The sequence below is a fragment of the Plecotus auritus genome, assembly GCF_963455305.1.
Source record: "Plecotus auritus genome assembly, chromosome: 4".
NCBI lineage: Eukaryota > Metazoa > Chordata > Mammalia > Chiroptera > Vespertilionidae > Plecotus > Plecotus auritus.
In genome coordinates, this window is record NC_137775.1 from 181,055,458 (window position 1) to 181,080,855 (window position 25,398).

Here is a 25,398-nt window from a genome sequence, read left to right on the forward strand (position 1 = left end):
TCCTGACATAAAAAATAAAAAAGCAAGTGACATGGTAACTAGAAAAGATGAGCAAGTTGGGTTCATTTCTGCGGCAATTTCCCATGTACTGTTTTCTCTTTTCAAGATTCAAAAATCAAATAAAAATGCTCCTCAACATTTCTAATAGAAAAAATGAGCAATTACTTCTGAAATTCATGCTAAGCCAAATGAACTCATTACTGTGTTATGGAACAGTTTAACGCCCTTTGATCAATACATTAGCTCTGCAAACACAAACATGCTAGAGTTATATCACAATGTTAGCAAACCTGACTTGGCCTGTGCTAATAGGTCCTAAGACACAAAAGGTGTCAAAACAGTAGGGTATTTGAAGAAAAGGCACATACTTTTAATATTTCCCAGAAATCTCGCACTCTCAACTCTTCTGTACATATGTAAAATCTCCTAAATGCGAAGAAATCTTAAAAAATTTATTCTTACTCTTTTATGAAGTTAGTTAAAAATTAATGAACAAGAAATTAAAGAGAAGCTGCTGTAATAAAGTTAGCATATTCTAACTGAAAAACAATTACAATGAAACTTCTTATACTCCCATAGATTGTAAACATTTTTCAAGGGATATTTTGCAATACAATTTTTTAAACAGTGTTTCCTTCTTCTTACTCTTGAGACTTAAACTCTGCAGGTTTATTTTACATTAAAATACATTTATTAGAATAAGAGCTGTACTTTCTCAGTAGAACTCTGTGCTTTAAAGTAATATGTATTGAATGCTTAGATTTTTCTTCTAACATACTATAGGCTTTATCTTTCAACTAAGGGGATTCGTTTTCAACTATATATAATTGACAGAAAGTTGTGTTGAAATGGTCATATTTATTAATTCTGGAATTTAACCAGTCAGATTTCTGAGAAATGCAGTTCTTTGTACAGAACTGGAACAACACCAACAGTTTGTAAATACGTTCACCGCTTTTCTACTGTTTTCACTTCCTCTCAGAATTATAGTCCTATTTCACCCAAGTGAAAGCAATTAGCTTGATTTTTATCCTGGAGGCAGGATTTTTTTCTTTTTAAAGGAAAAAAGTTACCTTTCTAGGTTTAGATATTTAATTATTAAATTAAATTTAGATATGTAATTATTTAATTATTAAACAAAGGTCTAACTCTAACTGGCTGAAACTTGACAAACTTGAACTGTGCAGATGCTGACGCGGGTCTCGGTTCCACTGGGGACGAAAGAAGACTAGACATTCCTCAGCTGCCTGCACCAGCTTCCTTCCCGGGGGGCACAGCTGCAGGTCCTACAAGCTCAATCACTTTGTACAGCAACTGGGATCCCAGGCAGGGGCCACGGGATCCCAGAGCAGCTTAGGTTTCTTCCAGTACCTCAGCCAGAAATAAGACTAAAGAGTAACCAGTTTTTCCAACACTCATATGGCCCCAGGCCAAAAAAAGGGGGAAAAGAAGAACATCTGTAGTGAGAGAAAATAAAAGATGTTTCATATTTTTAAGATTTTAAGCTACTTCCAGGAGATTTTCACTGGGCCTTTATTACAAAAATGACTATGAATATTTGATCTTTATTCTTTACCAATATTTTATTTGGGAGCATGAGGAGAGAATGATCAAGTTGAAGAAACACAACTTAGTTAACAGCTAATCAAAAACTGTCATGTGACTCATTCATTGCAGGGTTTTAGAGGAGTGAAATGTACATGACAATAGTATATTTAAAGAGATTATACTCTTCCATTTGACATCAGTATACATTCTCACAAGCTCTTAAGAACGTTTTTAAACTAAAATAATTGTATTGATGATATGGTGTGATAAAAGCAAGCAGAGAATATTCTGCCCTATTTGAGGATGACTAATGCTATAGCAGATGTCAATTTCCTTAGGATAAATCAGAAAGGTGGAGCTATAAACACAAAGCTCATTACAATTAACAAAAATATACAGATTACTATTCCCCACAAAAGTATGCTTTTATACTAATCGTCTTCTCCTAGGGCAGTGAAAGGCAATATGCAGACATATATTTTGAGTAGTTTTTATAATATCTTGAATGTATAATACCATTAAAATCACTAATTCTTGCCCAACTTGCATGGCTCAGTGGTTGAGCGTTGACCTATAAACCAGGAGGTCACGGTTCGATTCCCAGTCAGAGCACATGCCCGGGTTGTGGGCTCGATCCCCAGTGTGGGGTGTGCAGGAGGCAGCTGATCAATGATTCTCTCTCATCACTGATGTTTCTATCTCTCTCTCCCTCTCCCTTCCTCTCTGAAATCAATAAAAATATATTTTAAAAAATCACTAATTCTTACTTGTTCAGAAAAATATTCTTCGACCTCAGATAAGCATTGGTAAGAATTTACCAGATACAATAATAAAAATAATAGTGATGTACAATTTAGTGTGGACTTTCTATGATTCAAGCATGGTGCTGAGAGCTTTAGATACGTTAGCTCCCCTCCCCCCGCCCCTGCCATGACATTCTTCCCATTTATAAGTGAAGAAACTGACTTTTAAAGTCACTTGGCTAGATGGTACATCCAGAATTTAAACTTTCTGATTTTAAAGTCCATGTGCTAGTTACTATACTCTACTGACTTCAATGAAAATGACATTTGTACATTATTTTGGAACATTTTAAGTATTTTTGAAATCAATTTTAAGGTTTACACTATGTCATTAAATTGCTCTATTCAGAGAAAAATAGCCTCTCTAGATGATGTTAAAGGATTATACTGCTTATAATCCTTTTTATTCTCTGCAGATTTTTAATGGCCAAAGGGCTCATTTCATCTAGAGTAATGCAATAATTCTTTGAATGTTTTCATATTCTAAGTATCCTAGGTTCCACATGCCTATCTTTCTATTTTAGGTTGACCCTTAAAACTAAAAGTGATAGACAATTAATTTTGTTATGTAACAGATACCAAGGCATACAAACACTAAAGCATGCTTAAAAACGTAGAATAAGAAAACATCCATATCGATGAAATATGAAATAAGAAAAATCCAAGCTTTAAAGGGCCTTTGTTTATAGTTCAACAATATTCCTCTAAGACAATGCCAAACACTAGAGCGAGGAGGAATACATGAGGCAGAAGTTGTTGACATATGGGGTGTGCATAGAACTTCTGGTTAATGGAAGTTCCAAGATGTATAAATAAAAAATGATGTGTGAGTTGGTGGAAAAAACTGTAAAGCAAGTCAAATTTTTAATTAAAAAATTATGTAGCATAAACAATGCTAATGAGCCAAAAGTCCCGTGAGATTAGGACTGTATCTGCTTCATTTTAACATTCCGTTCACTTTTCATAAGTGTATATCCACTCACTTGAAATACCTCAAGCAGAACCCTTTTTGTAAAATAGAATTTTAAAGATTCTCTTTGTCCTTGTTCTTAATAGCTCATCATTTTCTACTTAAGTTGTCAACTTGATGACATTAAAAATAAATAAAAGTCCCCAAATCCTAAATGAATAACCAGACAATAAATACCTGGAAGTTCTTCATAAATTTCATCATCAATGGGTTGACTGCTGGCTGGTGAACTGCTGGTTGGTAGAGGATGATCAACATCATCATATAATTCTCCTCCTTCTTCATCCTCCTCAGGAATAATATCAGATCCCATATCTACAACACATGTTTTGGGAAGCAAACATCTTGAATGTATAATGCCATTAAACTCATTAATTCTTACTTGTTTATGACTTGTAAAAAACGCAAAAGAGATTTTCAAAACCCTATTTTCTAAACGAATGTAGCCCTACAAAATCACAATATCATTATATGCTATATCATTAACTTAAAACATTTTAAAAAACTGATTTGTGCATAAATATGGGAATTCCAAATTGCCAATTGGAATTTACAGAATACTTGTCTAAATCTGTGGTCAATGGTCTGTATTAATACCATTCATGTTCCCTTGGTCATTCTCACAGAAATTCAATAAGCTTTTGACATACGAAAATCCAAATCCTTCAGTTATTCAGTATTTAAAGGCTGCAATAACTGGTTCAATAGATTGCTCTTACCTTGTAATACAAATTTCAGCTGCTGTACCCATTCTTCGGCATCTTTGGGAGAAGTTGCTGTGAACTAATAAAAAACAAACAATAACAAGAAAAATCACCACAGTAGAAAAGAAAGTATGTCCCATTCTTATCATTTCTTGAAGACCATTAGTAATTCTTTTCATGTCTAGTACTACTTTTCTTGCAAGGATGCTTCTTATAATGTACAGTTAATTTTGACAAATTTACGTAATTGAAGCAGAGGATGATGGATTTGAAACTCTGATCAGCAGCTGGCAGCTGTGCAGGAAAAAAAAGCTGCTTCTCTTCATCAATGTCAAAGACAGAACTGATGAACAAAATTTGCCCTTGACAATTAGAAGACACCCATGAATTTCTTTAGACTGCTGGGTATAGTTTTCTTAAAAATGTTCTTGTCAGATTCCAACACACTATCTGACAACTTAATTAACTGGCTTTCAACTGCAATCTCAGATATTTAAAACTTATTAAACATACATTCCATATTGATGCTCACTGATAGCTCCTGAATTGCAGAGCTGATTCGTGCCCTTACCTTCATTTTCTCCCACAACCCTAAGCCATGCAATCTGCATTAACACTCTGATAGTTTTCTTTTGATAACTTTACTCTTTCTGCTTTGTAATTCTTTAAAGAAATCACACAGTTCTATTAAAAGAGACATAAAATGCAACATGTGAGGTAACTGATAAATTACATATTCGCTTGTTCTCTTTCAAGAAGATATCACTTGAACTAATCTGAATTTTTTAAAATGTATTACCTCTTCTATGAATGTCCAATGTATAAAAACCAATATTTTTTATTATTAACATGTCAGGGAGAGTTGTTTCAACAAAATGTTAATGTCTTTATAAATGAAACCAGAACATTTTATCAACTTAATTTCAAAACAACATAGAAACTCCAACCTGATAGACACGTTTATCAGGAGCAGAGATTTCAAAACAGCAATCTTTCTTTGCATCCTTCCTAAGAGTGTTATTCATCCTGACGTGGTAGCCATCAATTGCAAATTCACCTTTCTGCTGTTTGTCTGTGGAAGATAAAATGAAAGGCAAAATTTCATTTATTACAGCTGAGTACAAATGGCCAATTATCTTTTATTTCGATTTTCTTTGTCAATTCTGGGAGTCATTTTTGGTAATATTGCTTTCGTAACATAATGCTTAAATAATGTTTCTAGATATCACTTTTAATTCTAAAAGCACATAAGTATTTGGGATGGTTGGGTTTAAAAAGGATATATTAGTGAACTGGAGAAAGAGGTCTGAAGATAGTGGTCTTATTCAGAAGCATCTATGGAAATAAGACACTTTTATGTACAAAAATTTCAAGAACTGGAACTCTTGAATTTCCTCTACAAACCCGTGGTTCTTTCAGACTTGCTAAGCCAGTGGGGAACCTGACTAGATGAAGACTGCTGGGCTTTATTTACCACTATCTCTTCTCATCACCATCCTCCCTCACCACCCCTCTAAAGCCTCTAAAATGCAAATTTTCTTTAAAAAAATGCCCAAATTCACATGAATCAAACTCTAAATTTAAAAAACAAAGCAGAACAAAACAAAATTAATTATTAAAAGATGTGAGGGGAAAACAAAGTATTTGGATGGAGAGGAGTGGTAAAGAAAGTAGAGAAGCATTAGTTACTAAAACCAAACCAAAGAAAGTAGGTTTCTTAACCAGTCAGTGAACAATTAAACTAATAAAGCACGTTTGAATCTCATATGATGAAGTGTCAAAAGAAAAGACGAGTTGAACTTCAGTCAGATATTAAAGAAAAATAAAGCAGGAATACAACAACGGATTTGATACTCTGATCTAATAAAATTAGCTTTCCTATTTCACCCAGTTATGTCATTTTCATAGAAAAGCTGTGCATCTATAGGTTTATTTCCTAGATTATTTCCTAGTTTAAATAATAAGGACAGCTGTCTTCCTTAATGAACTCAGGGCAAATATAGAAATGCTTCCATATCGTGGGGTGATGGGCTCTCTCAGCTCAATGTATTACATAATATCTTCTCTTCTTAAATATACTAATTGAATGCCTGAAGTAACATACATTTTTAAAAGGTTATTGGGATTGCATCTTGTTCAAAACATCAAATGGAAAAATCATCTGAGTTAGCAATTCCTGACTTAAATCTGGACATTCTAATCATATTTATTCATAATTTACATCTCTTTGGTTGATTGAATAAACAATTCAGATTCAAAAATTTGAAGTTTGCTTTGTGGAAACAGTGTACAGTGAACTCAGAAAAATTCTAAAAATTCATGCAGCATTTACCAAAATATGCTTTGTGGGATATGAATAGGTTTCTCTGATCAAGTAAGTTTGGGAAATTCTGAATTAAATAAACTTAAACAGGTTTTGTTAGTGCAGGCCTTCTTGAGGTCCTTAATATATTCACATATTAATTGATTTTCTAGGAGAAAGATTTAGAATGCAGCATTTCCCAAAATTACTTGTCCATGGAACCCTTTTTCACAGAACATTTTATGGAATGGTACTCCCAGGACATATTTTGCAAAATACCTAACTAGAACAATAATATTGGGGAACAACAACAACAATAGTAATAATAAATGGTTAAGCACAGTTGGTTCTTCTAATATTCTCAAAGAAGACTAAGTCATTCATCCACTCATTCAATAAATTTAAACTGAACACTTAAAACCAGTGAGGTAGCATTATAAGTAAAGTGAGACAGAAGCTAGTAACACCTTACCAGACCTTTTCTGCCTTCTCATTGAAACACATACACACACACACACACACACACACACACACACACACACACATACACACATACTCAATACATATTTAAGTGCTCGAGAAACATTAATGATCCACTAGACTGCAAATGGATTAAATTTTCACTACAAGATATGAAAGTAGTCAGAAGCAACTTATACCTAGACCTATTCAGTTGGTTACTGAGTATTAGAGAATAAATAATCATACAAACATCCAAGTGGGGGTAGGAGTATAGTGTACCAGAAAGACTGAAGAAAATGGAGGGACTTTCATTACTCTTTCTCAATAGCTTTTGCAAATCCATAACCATAAAGTAGCCATATTTCCAATTAGCCAGTGTGAGACAGGAAGCTCAAGACATGAAATGAGCAAAATACGGCTACGATAAGACCCTGGTCTTCTCCCTTCACGTCAGCCTCTCTTTGAGACAGAGACAAAGGAGAAACCTTAGCATTCAATGGCAATTCATAATAATTTATAAATAGGTTAGTTCCCCAGTGCAGGGACAGTTTCAAGGTCACCTGTTGACTAGAGGCAGATTGTTAAAAATAGTAACGTGTCAATCACAAGAGAAATACGGTCATATAAGTTCATCTACCCAGACTTTAAAAGATGCATAAAATATTTCATTTCAGTGAACTTCCCAAATAGCAGAAGGTTATTCCTTTAAGTGCCCAAGCTCTAAAATGTTAGTAATTGTAATGGAAATCTTTCATCTCCCCACTTCTCAAACAATGCTTTTAAACATAATTTAACATTTCCTTGATGATCTAGTAGTATTAACTTGAATGTTAGTTTTTATATTGTTACAACACAGTGATGCCCTCAAGACTTTTTAGGTGTTTGTCCCTCTATTAAATTTCCCTCAGCTTCTGTTTCACACTTTAACCTTGCCTATATCATGCTATTCGAATTTAATGTCTATAGAACTAAAGGCTGCCAGGAGAAACCTAGATAATGAAATCTATTAAATCAGTAACTTAATTTTACACAATTCTAATTCAGTAGGCTCAAGGTAAAAAGCAGGTGGCTCTGATCTCTTACAAAACAAAATGCATGAGGTTGATGATAGCTATTTCCTTCTTTTCCCCCTGGCTTTTAGGTTTACAGCTGTGTTCCGGGTTTTTCAAGTGTCAAAAAGACAAGTGACGTTTACTGAGCTCCTTCTGTATGCCAGGAATTTAATGGAGTATATCTCCTATCCACCCTGGAATAATTCTAAGAGAGAGGAGGTTTTTATTATATCTCCAGCCCTGACGGGAAAACAAGCCTGAAAGTAACCAACTTGCTCCTGGCCACACAACCAGTAAGTGGTAAAAGCCAGGACCCTAACGTAAGTCTGATTCCAAAGCCTTGCTGTCACACTGTCTCCTGGAAAGGCGTTTCTCCAGGTACATTTCCAGTATCACCTACGTTACAACCATCTTGGACGCCGGTTAAAAATGCAGAAAGGGCCACCACTCGGCACTTGCTATCTAGGAATCTCTGGAGGTGGGTCCAGGAAACCAAATTTTTGACAAGCACACCAGGTGATTTTGCTAGACATTTAATGCTTGAAAAACGATTGTTCTAGAACATGTAATTTAGGAAGTCTCAGTGGAGAAGATAAACGTTATCTTGCATTTCCTCTGCAACTTGGGTTCAACTTCCTTAGCTGCTTTATGGCCGCCTCTCCCTGTGCCCACCTCTTACGCAACCATGAGGGCTATGCTCTAAATCCCTGTCTCCCCCACTTCACAGTTTTCACTGGGCACCGCACCCGACCCCAAGAACTAAATTCCTATCAATATGCTTGTGACTCGTAATTCCCATGTTAGTCCAGCTTCAGAACTGCACATCCAAGTCTTCATCTGCTCACTATCTCGTAAAATGTCCCGTAGGCACAATGAATACACCATGCCCACAGTGGAGATCACCTTAAGAAAGAACACCTGTGATCCTTCTTTTCTGTCCTCCCTCTCAGTACGTGGCACCTCCATTAACTGAGCCACCAAACCAGAAAACGAAACATCATGCTTCACCCACTGTCCCCATGTTTCCTCGCTCCACCCCACTACCGCCTACCAAAATCCAGTCAGTCCTGTTTTTCTTGCAAATATATTTCCTTTTTCTCTTTATTGGCTCTCAGAAAATATGCTTAAAACACCAACTATTTTCCTACCATCTTACATACAGTATAAACATAACTAAATCATGCCAAATCACCTAGCATTCCTAGAAGTAGTGGGCATTCGTCATTTGAGGATCCCCGGAATCCAGGTAGCTTTCCCATGTTAGTCCTGGGACTGTCAGGGCACAGCCAGCTTCCCCCCAGATGCCGGAATAAGGTAGATTTTCCCTGATCCGATCAGCCAAGCAGATACTCCAGCCCGGGACCTACACCTGGAGTAACAGGAGAATCCGAGGGGAGCTCAGAATCCGTCCTTAGGGCAGTGGCATTCACCGACTGGAGCAGGTGCACAGGGCAGCCGTGTGTCCCAGCAATGTGTCTCCCAGAGGCCACACCTGGGCGGAAGTCCTGGCCATCTTCCCTCCCTTAGTCCTTGCCTGCTTTCTGAGCCTGGTTGTTCAGCCTTCCCATCAATTCTGTCCGAGAGTCGATATTCTCCCAATAATCTCCTTTTCTACGTAGTTAAACAAAGTTAGTTTCTGTTGTTTTTACCAAGAATGCTACCTTGGGACAAATGACTAGGGAACAGAAAGATAGGCAATGTGTTCAGAAATTTCCAATGTCTGCTTCTTGTATTTGAGGCCTTTCCCCCTAGTGAATAACTCATGCTATTTCCATAAGTATTAATGCTCATTTAATTAGAAGGCAAGAGGAAAATACACACCTTAATACTAAACCCTTCCAAAAAAATTTACCAAACTGATTAACAAGTTGTTCTGGGCCCTCAGTTAAAGACATATGAACATTTTCCTTGTTTATACAGCTCGTAGAAATACAGCTGCTGATGTTAATCCAGCAATATACTTGTGGTGCTTTGAGTTATACTGTGAGGAAATATCAAATTATATATGTTTTTACTTAAAGGTCCCAAATGGCTCTGAATAATAAACACAGATGATATTTATGGGCTCAAAGGGAAGCATGTTCGTTAGAATTGAGAGTTTGGCTCATACGATCTGGTAGAGGAAATTTTAGGAATTTCCCAAACATTTTTATTTCTTTAAAATAAAAATCAAGTCGTTTTTGTTTTTTTTATACAGCCACACAGGCATAAATATGATTGATAACACGATAGCATGAAGCATGTGTAAATAAGAGAAGAACAAATACATTAGCGGCCTTTCTGTAGAATGGGAATTTAAAGCCCTGTTTCTCCTTTTTTGACTATACCAATTGTTTTTCTCTACAACGGAAATTCAGGTAATAACTGTGATATGGTCTATTAGATGATCGCAGCACCTAGCTATTGCTAAGATAAACATTTCACAGAGAACATCTTCGTATCCTACCTACGATAATGAGAGAATAAAGGGTCCGGCTGCTACACGTGCAAGGGAGGGCGGCTAACACGTTTCAGATAACCTGCAGCTCCTTCACGCACGTGAGCTGGTACAACCTCTCAGCCACTCTCAGCTTCGGAACACATCTTGCCTTCTGTCTCACCTTCTCCTGACAGCTGTCAATGTGATCTTCCCAACACCCAACCAGAGTTTCTCATGCCATCTACTAACCTTCAATGCTTACAAACTTGAACTGTCCCTTAGACAGGGAAGGCCAGACTCCTGACATGTAACAACTTGACCCCATCCCTTCCTGGCTGAGAGCCTTCACTCACCTACTGCCCCGTGAGCCAGCTTCTACATATCATACTGTTTTATGGGTCCTCTGTGCCCATTCCTCTGAGCCAATGTATTATGCCGCTTTGTATTAATAACACCTGACACAAAGATGTTCAAAGAAAGTCTACTGGTCGCTGTATCTATCTATCTCTATATATACACCGAGAGGTACAGCAACATCCATACATCTATATCTCCGTAATAGTTATAGCAGTGCACAGTTTGATTTAAAATATATCTACCTTCAATCTCTATATATCTTCAACCTATATATGGAAGTAGATATATTTTAATTCAAACTGAATCCTGTTTATTGCAAACCAGCATGATTTGTTATCATCAGACCCTTCATAAGACTTAATATGTACCTGAATATCTCTACATGTTGATAAAATCCCACCGAATATCAGGTGTACATTTTAATTTCTCTATACTGTTACAAGGTCTCTTAACTACATATAAAGGAAGAAATAAAGGCCTTTTACTTCACATTTTATTGTGATAAATTATAAAGTTAATATTTGCATATCAAAGGTCTCAAAGCCTATAAAATTGCAATAATTATGATAAAAAGTAGAATTAACTATTCCCCTGTCTTAAAGAATAACAAAGGTATTATCTTTCTTTACACAAAGAAAATTATATTATAAATTTTAAAAATATTTCATTTACACATTTTATACATATTTATCATATAATTATAACATGCTGGTGCCTTGACCCAGGAATTTGCCTCTATCAAATAAGTTAGGGGAAAAGGGTAAGCTTTTATGGCTATTACTAAAGTTGTCGTTATAAAACAGAACTTCCAATTGTACATACACTCTGTCCTTTAACAATATTTTTAAATATTCAAAGAGAACTCCGATGCTATTTCAACATCAAAAGACACTTTATAATTTTTGTCCAAACTGAACAGATATATCCTATTTTTCCTATCAATGGTGAGGTTGTGGAGGGAGAGAGCAGAGGTCAATTTCAATAAAAATTTTATTTCCTTGTCAACCTAAATGTTTTATTTTAAATTATCTGTAGTAAGCCCAACTTTCTAATGACTTCTAGTCATTAGAAAAGATACAACACTGAAAAAAGTCACACCCACCTGGTGTAATAAATAACTTTAGAGATGCATTTAGGATGATTTGGTAGGACCAAGGCTACTAGCAGCTGCCGAATCCTGGATGGCACCAAGAGTTTCTTTAATTGGGGAGTGGAGGGTAGGGACAGCAAAACCTCTTCCGTGGGAAGGAAAGAGAATGTTACAAACTAACCACTCCCCTTTCAAAAGTGAGAAGAGATAAGTAAGGTTCATTATGTGGATTCAAGATCATATGGAGGTTAAAAAGAAAAAGGGAAAACCAAAATAAAACGTGAGTTTGCAACAGGCTCCTCAATGAGCCATCATTTACAGGCATGCTGAAGGGGCTGATGATAACCAGGTTGCGGCAGGAGCATGACCGTGGAGCCGGCGGGGTCTGCCTCTCAGCAGCCCTGGGATAACCTCTCTTGTCTCTCTGGTTCAAGATCCTTTGACGTGATCCTGTTGACCTGTTCTCTCTCCATTCCAATCCATCCCCACAATACTATCACAATTGCTTCCTAAAAACTAAATCTGGCCATAAAGCCCTAGGCTTAATCAGATCCTGACCCGCTCTTTTAGCTGTATGTGCCACCGCCCCTCACTCACTCTGTGCTCTGCCTTGATTCCAGCTTTGATCTCTTTGATCTTATCCAAAGCTTTTTTGCAACTCACAATCTCTGCTGTTCCCCTGCCTGGAATGCCCATTGTACCCTTCATCACCTGATAGACTCCTACTCATTATTTAAGGCCCAATGTCCTCTCCACCAGAAAGTATTCCCTAACTCCCCTAGGCAGTTAGCCACCCCTCCTTTGTGATCCAAAGATAGTTTATTTAAATCACTTATTACTCCTGGTTGAAGTGATCAGTTTATCCATCCAGCCCCCATTTCTAATCACGCAACTTCCTCTCTTCCTCTCACTTAAACTGTGAGTACCTCTAAGGCAGGATTATTTTAGGATTGCCAGTGCCTAGTATTCAATAGATGTTTATCAAATAAAGAAATGAATGAATGAGTGAATGAGTGACTACCTTGATGGCAGTATCAGCATGTAGGACCAAACAATTTTGATGAATGAGATTCGAACAATCAAAGGAAGAGGAAGGAGAAGAAAGGATGGATGCCATTTTATGAAGTGATGAAATATGCACTCTATATATATTTATTACTTAAGGGCCCCAAATGGCCATGAATAATAAATACAGATAATATTTATGGATATAAAGGTAAGTGCATTTTTTTACCCTAGAGACTGGAACTACTCTTTCTAAGCCATTACTATCTTGATGGGTCAAAATGGTTTTTGGCGCACACAGTATGTTAGCAAATATGAACAATGTATCTGTCAAGCAGTAACCAAGTACAGTTTAACCTAGTAAGTGTATCAACTCCTTCTGCGCCTCTCTAATCCATTTATCTAAATCCTACTTAGTTGGAGGATTATAGTTCTCATATATCTAAATAGCTCTTTCCAAAGTTAGGTAAATGGTTCGCACAAACAGTAAACAAGACTGTACAAATCGGTTACCCAATTTCACATGAGAAAAAAAAATTCATAGGACACATACATTTTCCTGGAAAGAAAAAGATACAAAGGAAGGACATTAGGATCATGACAAACAAGCAATTAAAACTGTCTAAAGATAGATTCTCCCTCCCCCGAGTCCCTAAAAGGAAAAGAACTGGCCAAGAATTCCAAAGGAAGCAGCCACAGAGAAAAGAACCACTAAAAGCAGATTTGAAATCTCCATGGCAACAGGAGGCTTCATAGTAACAGACAGGGAAGAATTTAAAGAAATGTAAACCAGATCTTCAAGCATCCACATAAGAAAGGAATGCTGGAATTGTAATTTTAAAAAAGCCGTGGTGGTAGAGCTGGCTAAATGGATCACAAAGTAGTTAAAAACACAAATTACAAAGAATCTTGTTACCAAAAGGTTTCAACAAATAAGACTAGACATGGGAATTTAACCAATACCCGCCCCACACCCAAAAAAGCCCTAGAATTTATTTAGTGAACATTAGCCTTTGAAATAAACATAAACATTCCTTAGGTTTTTGGGAAACTGGTGAATCCCTGCCCTAACAGTTGGTATATACCAGTTAGGACTGGGGTGGAGGAAACAGACATTAATATTCATTGATTGCGAAAGAACTTAGAAATGAGAAGCCTAACTGAACCAAACCATAAGGTTTTGCAACCTCCCTCCTCTGGTCTTATAAAATCGAGGATATTTCTTTATAGAAAAGTGAGATCTTGATCTCAATTCATGATGCTGTACAAAATTATCTATAATAATAAAAGCGTAATATGCTAATTGGTCCGGACAGCCGAACGACCTTCCAGATGACCTTCCAGACAAAGCTGGGGCTGTGAGGGCTGAGTCCCTTGCATGAATTTTGTGTATCGGGCCTCTAGTATTTCTATACTAGTAATGCACGTAAATGACGTATGATAATCATAACTAAACTTGGGCTCTAAATTTTTGGACAAAATCACCTACTTCCCTTAGCACAGTGGTTCTCAACCTTTCTAATGCTGCTACCCTTTAATACAGTTCCTCATGTTGTGGTGACCCCCAACCATAAAATTATTTTCGTTGCTACTTCATAATTATAATTTTGCTACTGTTCTGAATCGTAATGTAAATATCTGTGTTTTCCGATGGTCTTAGGCTCTACAGCGGCGGTTCTCAACCTGTGGGTCGCCTAAGACCATTGGAAAACACAGATATTTACATTACAATTCATAACAGTAGCAAAATTACAGTTATGAAGTAGCAACGAAAACAATTTTATGGTTGGGGGTCACCACAACATGAGGAACTGTATAAAGGGTCGCGGCATTAGAAAGGTTGAGAACCACTGCCTTAGCAGAAGAAGGAAGGCTGCCTGTTAATAGTTATTTATAGTTTATACTAGAGGCCCGGTGCACGAAATTCGTGCACGGGGGGGGGGGGGTGTCCCTCAGCCCAGCCTGCACCCTCGCCAATCTGGGACCCCTTGAGGGATGTCCAACCACCTGTTTAGGCCTGATCCCGGGCAGTTGGCCATCCCTCTCACAATCCAGGACTGCTGGCTCCCAACTGCTCACCTGCCTCTGCCTGATTGCCCCTAACCGCTTCTGCCTGCCAGCCTGATCACCCACTAACCACTCCCCTGCCCGTCTGATCAACACCTAACTGCTCCCTGGCTGGCCCGACTGCCCCTAAATGCCCTCCCCTGCAGGCCTGGTCACCCCTAACTGCCCTCCCTGCTGGCCTGATCGACCACAACTGCCCTCCCCTGCAGGCCATCTTGTGGTGGCCATCTTGTGTCCACATGGGGGCAGCCATCTTTGACCACATGGGGGCGGCCATCTTGTGTCTTGGAGTGGCGGTCAATTTGCATATTACTCTTTTATTAAATTGGATTCCATTGATGCCATTATTACATTTGAACATATTGTAAATTAGTGACAGAATGCAAACTACCAACTAAATTAATTCTTAATTTGTTAATTCTATTAGTCAAAAGGGGAGATCAACTTCTAGCATCATGCATGTATTTCAAATTTATCTGAAATAGACTTATTATATCTGCCTAATCTATATATTTAAAAGGCTAATATGCAAAGTGTCCCCTTGGGAGTTCGACCAGGAGACCAGGAGTTCAATCGCTCACTATGACATGCACTGACCACCAGGAGGCAACACAGAACAAAGGCAGGCCCTGGCCGGTAGCCAGAAGGCACCGATCGGCCCTAATCACCCGCCAGGCCTAGAGACCCTACCTATGCAGGAATTTCGTGCACTGAGCCTCCAGTATTATAATAAGAAAAAAACTAAAATATGCAAATAATGTCAAATAAAACATAAATTTCCAAACAACACAAGTGACAACACTGATAAGAATTCCATGGGAAAGCTTATATTCAGTGATATTAAACTTTTATGTCTCTTTTCTCCTTAAGTGTCCTTTATGGAAATGAATGTTAGCTATTTCTGTATGACCCTTAATCTATAATATTCAATTTCTGACCTTCTTTTCCTAGGAAAAATAAAAACTTATACTGTTTAAATTTCAATATTTAATGACTTTATTTGTTCAAATAATGAAGTTAAAATTATCTAAACTATGACTAAGAGATTTATTAATTAGTAAATGAAGTTACAAGGTATATCTTGTTTCTAAATTAATATAGTGACAATAGTGGTTAGTAGTATGGACTCTAACCATTATGCCTCAATTCAAAGCCCAGATCTGCCATTTACCTGCTCTGTGACCATGAATAAGTCACTTAACCTCTCTGTTCTCAGTTTTTCAAACAGTAAAATAAATGGGACTAATAATAGTACCTTACCGCACAGACAAGTTAATATAGCTGAAGTGCTTAAACAGCTACATTCTCATAATCCTAATGGTCTTAACTTCTCCAGAGATTCTACAACGATAGCTTGGATGATAAATATTTCCTACGGTGAAAGTCCACATAAAGAGTTATTTTACTCTCTTTGCTAATTCAATAAAACATAATTGTATTAACTTTTAGAGCATTCTGGAATTTGGAGAATTTATCAAATAATGAAATAGAATTATAAATCAGTCTTAGACTATAATTGTTAAAGTTCTCAGTTATTCTTTCTCCATCTGTTTTCAGTTTACTCTGTACCAAAATAAAAAAGGGGGGCGGGGAGGGGGAGTGAAGCATAGCTTCCAAGCCCTCATGCAATAGAAGTTTAGGTAACTGAACACCAATACTACCTTTGTCACTTCCATAATAATAGAACACTCCTTTACTGAGAGCACACCACCGTTTTTGCCATTCAAATCCCAGAAAGCTGTGATCTACAATAAAGGGGAAAGGAAACAATTTAGATACTATACACAACATACGTAAACATAACACCAGTTCTTTTTAAAAAATGTATTTCTTTTATTGATTTCAAGAGGAAGGGAGAGGGAGAGAGAGATAAAAACATCAATGATGGGAGAGAACTATTGATTGTCTGCCTCCTGCACGGCTCCTACTGGGGATTGAGCCCACAACCTGGGCATGTGTCCTGACTGGGAATCGAACCCTGACCTCCTGGTTCATTGGTCAATGCTCAACCACTGAGCCACGCCAGCCAGGCAGTTCTTTATTGTAAAAGAATATGTTAGTATGATTTTTAAGGTTCCTGTTTAGCTCTAAAATTCTAGGACTAATTCATTTGTATCTTCTTTTCAAGAGACAAAAACTAAGCTCAAAGGAATAAAGTGAGGCAGAGCTGGAGCTGCCATGTTTATGGGGTCAACAGAACGCTAACAAACTTTCCTGCTGGGGACGGTCCACACAGGATTGACTCCACAGCCTGCAGATAATGGATTCATCTGGGTCTCATTTTCTCATCTGTTACGAAAAAGAGGAGGAGGAGCTGGCCTAGATTATTTCTATTATCTCTTTCAGCTTTAAAACTCAGCTTAAAAAGCTAAGGAAAGCAAATGGAATATAAATAGAAAGACCCAAAGGGAGTCCCTGAGAGATAAGCAGAATGGAAATGAAGAGACTTTCTGCTTTTCATTTCCCATATCATCACACCTCCTCCGTATTTCATTTCCATTATATATTGGTGTTGAAAGAGTGAGACCATATGGTCAACTCCCAGTTATCATAGCCAATGGAGAGGAACACTGAATGAGTAATAGAAAATGGTGGAAAACAGGCCAGGCTGGGCTGGACCATGGCAGGCACGCTGTATGCCAGGTGAGGCGCAGGAGAACCAGCTGCTCGGTGGTCGGACAGCGGTGAGAAATCCCATCCCTGAGATTACAGTCATGGCCCGCGCCTTCCTCTGACAGGCAGGAGACAGCTCCTGAATCATTACAAATGACTGGGGTTGATAACTAAAAACCTAGCAAATGTTGGTTATAAAAATTATTTAAAGCTAAAAGCTGTACTTTTTCATTTGGATAATGTCATCCAGATTTTCTTAGAGTCTTAAAACTCTTCAATCACCTAAGGAGAACACTGGCTCCACATGTACACTGCAGGCATCTTTTATCCAAGGATAAAACCATTTTCAGATTTTTCATCAGAATCTTAAGTTTACCTTTTCTGCGTTTTTCAAGGTATCCAGCCTTAAAAACACAAGGCAGGTCCTGTGCTGCCACTGGAGGGAACTGGTTTCCTGTGGGAAGTAGAGGAGAAGAGAAAGTAGTGAGCAACCCATTTTAGAAAAACCAAGTACCAGGTCTCATTAGATTCAGTGTACGTTTAATTACCCAAATAAATTCAACCAAAGTTTATTAGCTTTGTTTCAGACCCATTCCATAGCGTTGTCCTTTTCCCCCTCCTAAAAAAATACTTCTATACTCCTATATCTTAATATATTATGCTCCCCCAAATACAGCAATATTATGTAACAGAATGATTTCTAAAGGGCAATACTTTTTGACCCATAGTCTAAGTAAAGGACTAGGAAACCATTATAAATAAATGAAATGAAATCCTGAAAGAGATTTCAAATAAATCATGTAAGCTTCTTTATATTTATGTTGGATTAACTCTTCAAGAATTTTTATACATGCCAACTCTTACTTGTATGTCCCTCTTCTTATCAAGCAAAACGTAAAATGATTTTCCCCAAAAAGCAAATGCTAAAATTTGTTTCTCTGAGCCCATAGCCAAATTCTCTCTTCCTGGTTGTACTCAAAGAGAAATTCATTTGTCTAAATCTTTTTTGCTATTTGTCCAGTATCTAGGGTTTGTTTAATACACATGTAAACTTTAAAAAAAAGTTTATTATTAGTCATCCCTTTAGATACTTTAGATTTGTTAAATTAAATTTATTGGAGTAACATTGGTTAATAACATTATATAAGTTTCAGGTGTACAACTTCATAGAACATCATCTGTATATTCCATTGTGTGCTCAACACCTAAGTCTAGTCTCCTTCCATCACCATATACTTGACCCCCTTTACCCTCTTCATCCTCCCCGCAACCCCCTGGATTTTAAGTTCTTAAAAGACCCATTTGATTTGTATAGCACCATAAACATATAAACACTGAATACTTTTGATGGTAGAAATTGAAATTTTGTAACAAGATGTAAAAAGTAGTAAATTCCCTTTAAAAAGCATGAATTGTTGCATCATTTAGACCTCCTATCACTATACCTACAATGATCAGTAGTATGCCACCATTTAAGAAGATTCACAGTAACTCCAAGAATTAACTATACAAATGTAGGTACAAGGACTCATGGAGGCTAATATAAACCTATCTGGCAGGTAACAAAAGAAGAGCTGCCAAACACACAATTATATTATCTCACCATGAGAAACTACGCAACACAGCCAATTATACAACGTTCTAACAAATTCACAATTACCTTATCGGTTCTGTTTCCCTATCAAAATTCACACCCTTGTCCCTGAAATAAATTTAGCTCTGAACTTTAATCCTTTGGCACATAGCAGACATTTGGTCAAATGTAGGTTTTATTGTTATAATTAAATATTATATGTTAGTGTAACTGTATCTATTTGAATGAATAGATGCCGCTGTCAATTCAAGACCAATGTTGCTTAGAGAATTTTAATGAGAAGAGGGGAAAAGCATGATTTGGTAACTGCACAAGTTAAGCATGGTAGTTGTTTTAAAAGCAGTTCCAAGATTTTCTTTTGGTGAGGTGAAAGCGGTTGACAGAGAATTATAACTAAGGGAAGAGAAAGAATTAACTCCTAGTGTGGAACAGACTGTTTCTGCTGCGGAGGTTTACCACGTGGGCTGGCTTAAGTGGCCACAAGCGGTCAGTACCCTAAGGAAAGAGGCACATACTGACCAAGACTAGTTTCCTTTGTATAACATGAACATGATTGGTTCTATAATGGTCCTACTTTCTAAAGCACCTTACATGAGCAGGCAAGGAATGGGTCTTCTTCCAACTTGCAACTTGGGAGTCTGAAACATGCACAATGGTAACAACATCACAGTGAATTCAAATGAGATTCAAATAAGCATGAATCAAGTGCCTACTATATTCCTAGCAACTCTGGGGTGGGGATGGGGGTTTGGGTAAGGCTGGGGGTGGGGGAGGAGACAGCAGTGGAATCCAAATTTTCTTAGATTGGTATTTTGTTCACAAGGACACTGTTTGTAAAGGATAACTCAAGAGTTCTAGAATCTCTTGAAACTTGTGTCTTAAAAGCAAACTGTGTGTATAGTGGATGTATCCCACCAGCACGTTAAAGAATAAATTGTAGAATCTGAAAAATGGAGAAGAGTTCCACTATTTCCAATATTTCATGCATTATAATTTTGCATAAAGGTAGAAAAATGCTTTCTGTTTTGTCTCCTATATATTTCAAGATCATGTCCAAGATCTTGTAGACATTTCTGACTGAAGGGTATATTGGGTACTTAGCTTTAGAAAACAGTTTGTAAATGAACTTCAGTTCCCAGAGCCACTCCTGACTCAGAACTCATTATTCCACAAGTGCAATTTAATTACACGTTACTTCACATCTGCACACACAAACTTAGGTGTCACTTTCCCTGATTCGAAAGACTCTGTAATAGATACAAAGACACAGAGTTGCTGACACTTATACTATTCTAAAAGGTTTTAACTGCAAAAATTCACTTATATGCCTGCAGAACAAAACAGAGAAACTATGCCCTAACAAGGGAGAGAAACCTAAACTTAATGAATACAAATATTAAATAAAATGGTTTTGTGATATAGCAGATACCCAGAATCTCAGTTTTACATTAATATTGATTTCAAGATGCATGGTATAGGTTAAAGAGGTCTGTGATAAAACCCCAGTTCTACAAATTTGTGACCTTCAGCAGGTCACTAAGCCTCTCTGGGTATCAGTTTCCTCATCTAAAACATGAAAAAATTAGGTTAGATTATCTCTAAGGCCCCCCTAATTCTAGGATTCCATGAAATATATCCACATTAATACTTTTTCTTGTACTTTCATTAACAAATGGCCCCGATCCCCAGTGGGTTCAACTTTCAAAGATATCAAATGTAGAAACTGTTCACAATATAGTTTTTGTAAAGCAACTGATAACTTCCTTGAGATCTAGCATATAATTACTTGTTTTATGTCATTTTAAAAGTTTGAGACCTTGGTCTAGATATCCATAAAGAAAATAAATGCATAAATTAATATTTTTCGTATTCTATTAATTCGCCCCTTCACATGAAAAATTTAGAATTTCACATCTTTTTATCAGTTTTTTTTTAGTAGAAAAAAATAAAATTATTTTCAATGGACATATGAAACAATCTATATATATAAAAGCCTAAGCGACCGTTATGACCGGTCGACCGAACGACCAGTTGCTATGACGCACACTGACCACGAGGGGGGCAGATGCTCAACACAGGAGCTGCCCCCTGATGGTCAGTGAACTCCCACGGCCAACCTCCCGTGGCCCCTCCCCCCCCCAGGCCAGCAGCCCCAATCAGCCCCGATAGCCCTGATTGCTGGCCAGGCCAAGGGACCCCACCCGTGCACAAATTCATGCACCGGGCCTCTAGTAACCTATAAGAAAATAGCCACTATAGGCAGTAAAAGATTACTAACTCTAGTGGCTATTTTACTTCAGCATAGTCCTTTTGCAGAGCTTATTTTCTCACTTATCACTTTACCCTTTTCAGAAAGTATTAACTGATGAATATACTAACTAGTTCTGGTGATGTCTAAGTTTATCATAATATGCCCTTTAATAAAAAAAGGCTCATAATGGGATTAGACACAAAGATGGCCAACTTCTAATTAGTAGGACCTCAGAATTCCCAGGGGTTAAGCCTTGGGGACAAGGCTTTAAACACTAATACAGTGACCCATGTAATGACAACTGAGGGCAAAACCAGAGGTTGCAACTCACAGGTTTGCCATCTGCTCGTCTCTCCCAGCTCTATAAAGTGGCAGGTCACTCTAAAAACTACCAAGCAAAAAACTGAATAACTATTAGGATAATTCACGTTTGCCTTTATTAGCTCTACTTCTTGAAATGGAATTCCTAATGCCTCATGGGAGTTTCAATATGTCTTCAAACAGGACTGTCTGAAACCAAAGAAGACACGAGCTATTAACATTATAGCTATATGTATGCAGGAAATGCTTCATGTATATGATCCAAGATGTATTAAAGGTCTATTCTCAGTCTAATAAAAAATATATATGTATATAATTGTGGCTGCTACCAATTTTCATGGAAGTCTACCAAAATACGTAAAATTCAAATGGCAATAATAGAACGATTAAGAGAATAATTAAGAGTCAGAATTAAGAAGAATCTGAAATCAAGTATGTTCATCAATATCCATTAAATAATAGTAAAAAAGCCATGGATCAAAAGTATTATCCACAGTTATATTTTCCTTCTCTTTCAATTACAACTGCTTCTTTTACCTTAGAGTGTGCTTAAGTGTATGACCAGAATTTGAACTACCTAATTACATTTCTGATGACTGTTTTTTTAAGATAAATTTTTAATATAGGACTGCTATCCTTAGCTCATAAAATTAGATATACAAAAGATTTCTGATTCCTTGGTCCAATGATAGTCCACAAGATAACACATTTTTATAATACATAAAAATTACTCCTTATAGAATTAAAGTATGCTTTTTACCTAAAAATTCCAGAATTACTTGTTTGTAGAAACCCCTGTAATAATCCCTCAATTATTTACAGGGTTGGAAGCATATGAATATACTGAATCAGTCATTAAAAAATATGGTTCACTATGAGAAATTTCACTCTAAAAACAAGATTACTATTTCATATATTTATAATACAGGGTACCCTTTACACTTTTATGTTTTGGTAAAGGCCACTTTTAAATAATAGATCATAAGATTTCACAGAAAGAATTTAAATAAAAATCTATCTCCCATATAGAATAACTTCTCAGTTACTTTGTATCTGACTATATCTTTTTTTTTTTAAGTGGCTTAATGCAAATTTATTATCTTATAGTTTTGGAGGTCAGCAATCCAAAGAATGTCTCACTGAGCTAAAATCAAGGTGCCAGCAGGGCTGTGTTCCTCCTGGGGGCCCTAGGGCAGTATCCATTTCCTTGCTGTCCTGCTCCCAGAGGCTAACCTAGTTCATTGGCTATTGGCCCTTTTCATCTCCAAAGCCGGCAGTAGCTAGTTGAGTCTTTCTCACAAAGGCCTCTCTCTGGTTCTTATTCTTCTGCCCTCTTCTTCCCCATTTAAAGAATACTGGATATACAGTGGGCCCACCTGAATCATCTCCTTATTTTAAGGTCAGCTGATTAGCAACCATATTTCACCTACCACCTTCATATCCCCTTGCCATGCAACAACACAATTACAGGTCCCAAGGGCTAGGGTGTGCGCTTCTTTGGGGGACTATTATTGTGTCTATTGTACCCCTTATAATACATAACAATTGGCTACTAATTTTTCTATGTATATGCATGTATGTATCTGCCTATATCACCTTCTCTAAAGCAAAAAAATTAATTTAACTCAGAAAAACAATAGCCTTTTTTTTAAAAAAAGACTATGATAAATAACCACTTTGAGAAAATGAGATATAAGCTTAAAATGAAATACCGTTTTCTCTTTAAGTTAAAATAAAATTCTAAATAAATGAAAAATTTCACAGATGCTCTAAATAATATAAAATTAAATGTAGCCTAGCTGGTGTTGCTCAGTGTTTGAGCATTGACCTTTGAACTAGGAGGTCACGGTTTGATTCCTGGTCAGGGCATATGCCTGGGTTGTCCACTCGATCCCCGGTGTGGGGCTTGCAGGAGGCAGCCAATCAATGATTCTCTCTCATCATTGATGTTCTTCATTTTCTCTCACTCTTCTTTCCTCTCTGAAATCAATAAAAAGATATTTTTAAAAAATTTATATACAATTATGAACTGGGTTTGAATTTAATATTTCTCATTAACACAATAAAGGTGTGCTGATCTGATTTTGCATCTTAAAATTGTGGTTCAACCCTGGGTTCAAATAGCAGCTTGACCACTACTGTGACTTAGATAAGTTACTTGATCTCTAACTTTAGTTTTCAAATCTTTTAAAATTTATTTATTTATTTATTTATTTATTTATTTTTATTGATTTGAGAGAGAGAGAGAGAGAGAGAGGAGAGAACAAATACCTATGAGAAAAATATTCATTACTGTTAAGGGAATCTGAATGAAGGGTATGATGTAAATTCTTTGTGTTATTCTTGAACTTTTCTATAAATGACATTTTCAAATGTAAAAATATATATAAGTAAAAAAATTAAAGGCAAGACTAGAAGTCAGGGTAGAACACAAAACAAGTTGAAACTACAAAGTCACTTACACGTAGCAAGGGTGGGCCAAGAATTCAGTTATAAGCTTTATAACAAACCAACGTGAAGCAAAAAATAATAAATTGTGTGATTCATGGCCCATAAGATAAATATAAATCATTGCTCAGGGAGGAACATACAACAGCTATTCCTGGTTCCTGGTACTGAAATGAGAAAGAAATTTCTCCCAGGTGTTCTCAATGTCCACAATAACATTTTTACAGTAAGTAAAATCAAAGTTTATAGGGCTGCTTTGTATAGCATCACTCATATCAAGCCAACAGCGTAATGCCGAAGCAAACTTCAGTAAAAGCAACTCCAGAGAGTACAAAACCAGGCCACCAAGTACTCTCCACAGCTCCCAAACAGCGCTGTGAAACTCACGGATAAGATCACAGATCGCCTATAGGAACAGACACCCTACATATTTTTCAGGAAATCCTTCCCAAATACTATTTGTCTTCATCAAACACTAATCTACCAAATAATGACTTTTTTCAAGAAGTGGATGTCAAAATAGACAATGAACTCCTGCAAATCAGTCAGAAAAAGATAAACAGCTTGACAGAAAGTCAGGTAGAGAATATGAACCAGGCAATTCGTAGAATAAGCACAAAAGCTAATACACATGAGAAAAGACGAGTGTTTACGGCTTAAATGCCTTTCTCCCAACTGTCCTCCCCTTTTCTACGTAAGGAGATACAGGTTCCATGGGCTTGGAGGTCATGATTGTCTTGTCCAGGTTAGTGCTGGGGGCACAGTTAGCACTCATAAATTTTGCTGCATTAATAAACAAACTTCACAAAAACTAAAGAAACAAGCTAAAACAGGAAACTACTTTTTAACTAAAGAGTTAAAACTAAAAAAAAAAAACTAAAATAAAAAAGTAATAACATCAAGTAGCAGGGAGAACATAAAGAGACAGAAATACTTTCATGTACTGCTTCTGTGAGTATAACTTCTTGCAGCTCTGTGGATGAGAGCTTGACTCTAAGAATTCAACTCCTAAGAATTTACCCTACAAAAATAAATAAATAAATAATCGAACAAGTAAATAAAGCACAAGTTCAAAATGGTGTACGAGCCAGAATAGTCACTTAACTGCTATTTGTGACAGCAGAAAACGGAAAATATCCAGCAAGAGGGACATTATGAAACCATTTAAAATAATGTGTGTTATTTGAATATACATATGTAGATCTATGTGTATCAATGTAGAAGGGTATGTACTAATGTAGAAAAATGTTCATGATATTAGTTGAAAAACATAAATTGTAGGGTGACATGTAGTCATATTCCATTTAAAAAAATAAATGATTGCATATTTCTTCGAGCACAAATATATTTGCACAATTCAGAGGGGAGAAGTCTGGAAGGATATATTCAGAA

General features: G+C 36.8%; 1 protein-coding gene across 3 annotated transcripts in view; it reads right to left on the reverse strand.

Annotated features, from left to right (window-relative positions):
• Positions 1-25,398, reverse strand: part of SKAP2 (src kinase associated phosphoprotein 2) — a 298,781-nt gene that overhangs the window by 63,734 nt on the left and 209,649 nt on the right. For all 3 annotated transcript variants that reach the window (XM_080663558.1, XM_080663557.1, XM_080663559.1), the window contains 5 exons: positions 17,769-17,846; positions 16,441-16,524; positions 4,973-5,097; positions 4,041-4,104; positions 3,499-3,636 (listed from right to left, as the gene is read on the reverse strand). In XM_080663558.1, coding sequence (XP_080519684.1) covers positions 3,499-3,636; positions 4,041-4,104; positions 4,973-5,097; positions 16,441-16,524; positions 17,769-17,846 — 489 coding nt within the window. The remainder of the gene's footprint in view (positions 1-3,498; positions 3,637-4,040; positions 4,105-4,972; positions 5,098-16,440; positions 16,525-17,768; positions 17,847-25,398) is intronic.